The sequence below is a fragment of the Octopus bimaculoides genome, chromosome 12 (assembly GCF_001194135.2).
Source record: "Octopus bimaculoides isolate UCB-OBI-ISO-001 chromosome 12, ASM119413v2, whole genome shotgun sequence".
NCBI lineage: Eukaryota > Metazoa > Mollusca > Cephalopoda > Octopoda > Octopodidae > Octopus > Octopus bimaculoides.
The window spans coordinates 54,129,202-54,136,420 of record NC_068992.1 but is presented as its reverse complement, the minus strand read 5'-3'; the positions used below and the strand labels follow the sequence as shown (position 1 = coordinate 54,136,420).

General features: G+C 35.0%; 1 protein-coding gene across 1 annotated transcript in view; it reads right to left on the bottom strand.

Annotated features, from left to right (window-relative positions):
- LOC128249177 (uncharacterized) overlaps nt 1-7,219 on the bottom strand; it is a 227,017-nt gene that overhangs the window by 206,243 nt on the left and 13,555 nt on the right. The window contains exon 3 of the mRNA XM_052972048.1: nt 6,345-6,365. Coding sequence (XP_052828008.1) covers nt 6,345-6,365 — 21 coding nt within the window. The remainder of the gene's footprint in view (nt 1-6,344; nt 6,366-7,219) is intronic.

The window sequence follows — 7,219 nt, the reverse complement described above, 5'->3', positions numbered from 1 at the left end:
ATATGTCTATATGTATATATATATATATATATATATATATATATGCTGTTTATCTATTTATCTGTTAGTTATGTCTTTTTCTTTCTTTCGGTATTTAAAATCCAATTTTACAATCCAACTTACGTGTTACTGGTTCATTTACAATTTAGAAATTTCAATTCTAAAAATTGGAATTTATAGAAGGGAAACAAAAATTTAAATACAACAACAAAATTGAAAAATAAATCCGAAACTAATGATGATGACGATGACAATGTTGTTGATACTGAAGGGGAGCTTAGAGGATGATGATGATGATGATAACGATGCGTTTCATGCTGAAAATTTGAGGTTTAATGACAGCATAGCATAACAATTTGTTGAATCAGTAAAATAATGGAAATATAGAGCAAATAATCAAAATAAATGAACTAAAAAGACAATGGCATACCAAAACACATCACATGCATAAAGGAATGATTTTTACACACACACACACACGTGTATATATATATATATATATATATATATAGGAATATACGTACGTAAAGGAGTACATACACACACACACTAATATATGTATGAAGTTTTATATTTGTTAATCGCTTGTAAGTTACCAAAATGCCTGACTAAAGAATTTGGTGTTTCGTGCTCACTACTTATCATTTTAATTTATGAGGAGTTTGTTATATCGTATCAATAAATATTCTGTAATGCTTTTTTAAAATTTTATAAAGGAGACTGAAGTGATAATTAGATAATTAGTAAATCTGTCTATCTATCTATCTATCTACCTACTTACCTATCTCTCTATCTATCTATCTCTTTTATAATTTATTTCATTAATGTATTTAACGGTGGCCATACTAGAGCACTGCTTTGAAGTATTTTAGTCGAATAAATTGACTGAAGTAGTTATTTTATAATCTGGGGCTTATTCTACCAGTCACTTTTGCCGAACTATTTCGTACTTAAGGGAGTTGTATTTATCTATCTTTTCGCATTCCTTCTTGACTATTCGTGGGTCAAAGGAGTATGCAGCATTAACTATATAGCATATGTGGTGCATCTTGTCCATCACCGGTTTGTTAAGTTCAAATTTCGCCGAGGTCTACTTTGCCTTTCATCCTTTCGGGGTCGATAAAATAAATACCAACTGAACACTGAGGTCGATGCAATCGACTCATCCCCACCTCCCCCACGCTGCCTTTGTGACAAAAATTTGAAATTAAAAAAAAAATAATAATAATAATAATTTTATTATTCTTATTCTTATTATAGATTTATGATAGACGAATTACCGCAATGGTTCATGCCTGATGTAGAAATCTAAATGCAGCAATAATCAGAAACAGATGAAAAGGACACTATGAAGTGAGTTCTTTGTTACTGGAGGCCTGAAATTGTCACATCCTGCTTAGGCGCTACAGGTAATTGTAAAACACTCGGAGGAAGTTCATGAATGAATTCACTCAGATCAAACCCAAGGGAAAAAAATATTTAGTTCATTGACGTTTTGTCCCTTTGTTTGAGACAGAAAAGTCACGAAGAATGAATCATGTTGAAGGACTTCTTTCACTTGGGTGCTTCCCTAAACTTTAAAATTGAGTTTTCTTGTTACTGCCTTCATGAGAGCGGATATATTTTAGCAAATTGATCGGCTACACACACAATCAATATAAACGTTTGTTCTTTCCCTTATTTGTGTGAGGAATCCATATAAAATTTGTCCTTCACACCCAACTTTGATATACATAAAGGCCCATGCACTCATATGCATGTACACGAACACACATGGTTTTAAATTTTATCCTCTTCACTTCTCTTACCGCCTCTGCACCTGTACTCTATTCCGCGTTTACCCTAATCCCGATACCATTCTAGAAGCAAATATTTTATATATTTCGGTGGACGTTCTGTGCAGTGCCACTTAGGAGTCATAGGGCAGTCCAATGGTTATGGTGGAATGGAAATTTCCTCGGTGATGTACAGTGGTATCGAACGCGAAACCACGAGCTTGCTAAGCGAAATCCTTAAACTACATAGCCATATCAAATAAAAAATCATTATTGTTGTTTTAGATGATAAATTAAGACTAAATATCAATTTATTTTAAAAATAATCGAAAACAGTGTAGTATTTTTGTTCAGTTCCCTCTAATCGCATTTTTTATCTAGAAAAAAAAAAAAATTAGAGAGCATTCGTATTGAAAATCATCGATAATCGATATGTTCCTATAATCAGGCGATCGTCATTTCTGCTCCTGATATTATTAAAAGATTTGCCCTTCATCGCTCCCTTCTTATACTCAACGGAAGGATATCCAGAAATATCTCGCTTCCCTCCATAACACAAACAAGGTTATTAAATACATTTGTTTCAACTTTGGAACACCAAAATTCAATGCAAATGTAAACAATCCTACAGAAATGTATATTCACTTAGCACCTTTCCTGCTCTCTTCTTTTTCTAAACACACACAAGAATATATGTGTGTTTAAGGTGTTTTCTTTGTACGTGGTGTATGAATACATACAATCTTAATACATATATAAACTCACTGACACACTCACATACTCACACACACACACACTGGACGAGGTATGATGGTTAGAAGTTGCGATACAGGGATGTGCTGAAGAGATATGAAGAACACTAGTGTATCTCAGATACCTGGAAGGAGAAGACTCTGACCACCGACGCTCGTAATTGTAGCGTCTGACAAGAAACAACAAAGAGCATACGAGAGGGGAAAGAGCACACGAGAGGCATCACTTCCCCCGTTGTGTCAAGTAACTTCACTTGCAGCAGATGTCATCGTTACCACAGATCAAGAACAGGTTTTGTAGCCCACATGCGAGCCTGCCAAAGGTGATTTCTGAACATAGCAGTCAACGTCGGCCTACGACGGAGAGCCTACAATGATGATCTATCTATCTACCTATCTATCTATCTGTGTGTGTGTGTATGTATGTATGCATATATGTATGCCTAAAGTGGCGTGCAGTGACCATGTGGTTGGGAACCATGTGGTTGGGAAGCATAATATATATACACACACACACACACACACATAGATGCATATATACACACACACACGAACACACAAATACACGAACACACAAACACACACAAATATGTATGTATAATTAAAAAATGTTCTGAGCTGCAAAACCGAATAGTTCGATTTGCATAAATACGTCTCTGGTGGCGAAAAATATTCTCACAAAAATTCTAGTGAATATTCGGTAAAGTAAAAATAAACAATATTCCTGGGACTTCTGACTACTTTATTTAATAAATATGTATGCGTGTGTGTGAGTGCATGTATGTGAGTGTATGTGTGTTTGTGTGTGCAGGAATGCATGTGCGTGTTCACGTATCCCAGACAATAATAATGTAAATACATCTGACTGTAAAATGTGAAAAGAAAAAAGTTATATTGAGTATGAATCATCGTGGGGGTTTCTAAATTGTTTCCTTTATGTCAAAACATTATTTGTTAAACCATATTTAGTAATTGCACTCTCTACACTGTGCATCTTCTCTTGAGCTTATTTTCATGGCATTATTCCAGTAATTCTTGTATAGCAGATCTTCTAATTAGCTATTGCAGTTAATTTTATGAACCTCCAGTGCAGGTTAAATTCAAAGGAATAGTTTATAGATGAAAGAAATTAAACCTTGCATTGAAACAGCTGGAGTTGTCACCGTATGGATAAGATCAATCTCACTCATCACAGCATCACACAAGTCCTTTTTGTTTAATTGAATTTAATTAATTAAAATTTTCAGTGTTTTATGCCCTGACAGAAAGTATCAATGAGGTTAGTTTTTAAGCTAATGATTGGTTCTTCCCGTTGCTGCTTAAATTTTATTTGATTTAAATTTCTAGTCTTTCTATTGTATTGGGTTCTTCATAAGCGAAAGCTTTAAATATCTCCTTAAAAATAAAGACTTTGTGACTAATCAAATATCTATCTATCTATCTATCTTACACAAGCCCTTAGACGCAAGACTCCTATCCCTATCCCTTTATCATACTTTAGCCTCTCAACACCTTTGAATAAAACCATCTCCCTCTCTACTATAACCTCACTTAGTCATAGGACTTTTCTTTGCCTTGTGAGTTACTTGGCAATCTTACTAATGCTGATGCCACGAAAAGAAGTATCCATTACACATTGTCAAATGGTACAACCTGCAATAGCATGGAAAACAGACGTTAAAATGTGGAGTGAACAGAACCTTTAAAGCAAACAAATAAGTTTATTTTGGTTAGAAAAAAGAGGGAGCTTAGAAGCTGTTATTACCTCTATTATTAGAAATAGCAGCCAAATCTCCTTGAAATCATATCCCTCTTAAGAAAAGGGCACAAATGGTTTAGACTATTCATAGGAAACCTGTAGTTCATGGAACTTTCTGAATTGTACGCCTAACGAAAAATTGTCCTGTATATTTTGTACTGCGGCCCGCTAAATGATGAGCCAATTTTCAAGAGGCCCGCTTCTCGAAAAATGTTGCTGATGCTTGTTTTAGACCTAGACATACTTATTTTTGAATAAAAAATTGGAAGGAATGGCCACGGAAGGAATGTATTTGATTATAATGACTTTCATTTGAAGTTGAACCAGAGATTTACAATCACAGACACATTTGCAGAAAACTGGTATTTCGTAGACTCCGGAAGACAACTCGAAATATTATACAGACGTCGTCTACTAAAACTATATTGAATTTGAAAGAAAGCTGGCCGTAGTCTGCTAAAACTTTATTGTATTTGACATGAAGACAATCTCTCTCTTAAAACGTAGCCTACAGCTTCCAAAGAGGAGACATTGAATAATGTAGTCAGAGGTGTAGTATTCCTAAAAACAAAAGACGATGGAGAAACAATGGCTTGAACGCCTTTGATCATAGGTCTGGTCGATCAGAGCCGAATTGGCAGCCATAGTGGGAACTGTGACTAATTAGCTCATTGATCTAATTTGATTTATCTGTGAGCTAATTATTCCTTAACAACAATAATAACAACAACAACGACGATCACCACCACCACAACAATAACAAAGACAACTGCTCACTACACTATTATAGTAAAAATATAGTGAACAGACTCTAGTTCCTTCTTAGATCTATTGAAAGGTCGTGTCGTCGTCGAAGACTTTTCGTTAAAAGTGGGGACAGACTTCGTCGCAGATATACATTTGAATAAGTAACCGAAGAGGCAAAGTCAAGAAGTCATCTCTTGTACGACAGTATATAAGAATTGAACCAATATGTTACTGAGTGTATTACAGAAGATTGAAAAGTAAATTAAAACTCAGCAGAACTTCTCCGCTTTGAGAGGACATAGCTCCGGTACTACGTATATGTGATAAGAACGTAGCAGGAATGAACCGTAAGTTCCCTCCATGTCGACTCAACCGGCAGGAGACCCAGTGGCGGACCAAGAATGAAATGTTTGTACAACATCCATACTCTCAGTCGATTATGTTTGGGAATCCAGACAGAAAATATCTAAAGATAGTTGTTTTGATAGGACCCTCTGGTAGAACTGCCTGAGGGCTCTATAGCCTCGACCCTCCCAAGAATAGCGGACAGAGAAGATGAATGGATGGATAGATGGAGAACTCGAAATCAGAATATGATGTGTCATAACTAATTATTGCAATGCTTGTAGTCCAGTTTTTTTAGATCTTTGCGTTTTTGTCATTCATGAAACATACGATTGTAACAGTCGATAGAATTTACATATTATACCATTCAATATAGAACTGTCGCTATCATTCATTAGTCATACTGTGGTAATACCCCTTCCAACTACAAGCACAAGGCCTGAAGTTTGGTGGAGAGGGAAGGGGCTAGGCGTTTGCATCGGGCCCAATGCTCAGCTGGTACTTAATTCATCGACCTCGAAAGAATGAAAGGTAAAGTCGACCTTGCAGTATTTTGAACTCAGAATGTAAAGATGGACGAAACAGTGCTAAGCATTTTTTCAGATGTGCCAACAATTCTGCCAGATCGGTGCCTTATACAGCAGAAATAACCGAAATAATCAATTTTTCTAACACACACCAGCCATGACATATTAACAGAAGTATAATCAACTGCTTATACCATTTACCAGCCATGCAATGGTAGCAGCAGAAATAATTTAGCTCTTCTATCATTCACCAGCCATGCAATGGTGTGACAGAAATGATCAACTGTTGCTACCATTCACCAGCCATGCATTGGTAATAACAGAAGTAATCTACCGCTTCTACCATTCACCGGTCAAACAATGATAACAATATCCACAACTTAGCGTTTCAGTCACACACCAGGCATGCGATAGTAATTATAGAAATAGTTTTTCTTACCTGGATCATTTCGAGGTTTGTCTGAAAATGGAAATAGAATGAAAATGATACATAAAATAAAAATTAAGGCAAAATATATAACAAGCCATTGAAATATAATTAAGGACTTAGACACGTTTTCTTCTCTTGCTCCAGCGATTTTGCCATTCCATCTCTATCTTGTTATAGAGACCAAAATTGACAAATCCGTTCAGATTTTGTAAAGCACACTCACAAGCTCACAGAATCTTTTTCTCCTGAGAATAATTTTGACCATAGTTATGTTTGATCAGAGCTGACCTGGGACTAAACAATAACAGTAAGAACAAGACCTGTAAAAGTTGACCTCGTCTGATTTTGAAATCAAAACAAACGTTTGGCAATATGACAGCGCTTTGTCCAATGCTCAACGATGATTGCCACTTCGTTCTACTTCTCTACATATTTCTATTACCAAACGGATCTCAGACTATTTAATCGCTGTAATGTATTGTAAAACTATGTGTGCTGAAAAAAAAAATGATTAAACTGTTGTTGTCGTCCATTTTGTTATTCTTTCTTGCACATCAAAGAGTTATCTTCATTCTTAGATTGAATTACTTTTCATAGAACAAAGAATGATAAATAAGTGTTTTATTGTAAAATAGTCTTCAAGGCTTTAATAATAGACAATGTCGGTAGAATTTATTGCAAATACTTATATAGTACACAGTGTCACTTTCCTTTTCCGAGTGCAGAGAATTCTTCACTAAGTAATTCCATAATGCTTTTAATATTCATTTTGCAAAATAAATTGATTTAAAGAATATTGTTAAAAAAAAAATATATATATATATATATATATACATACATAGCAACAAATAAAATTTAGTAAAGAAAAAAGAAAATATGATTGC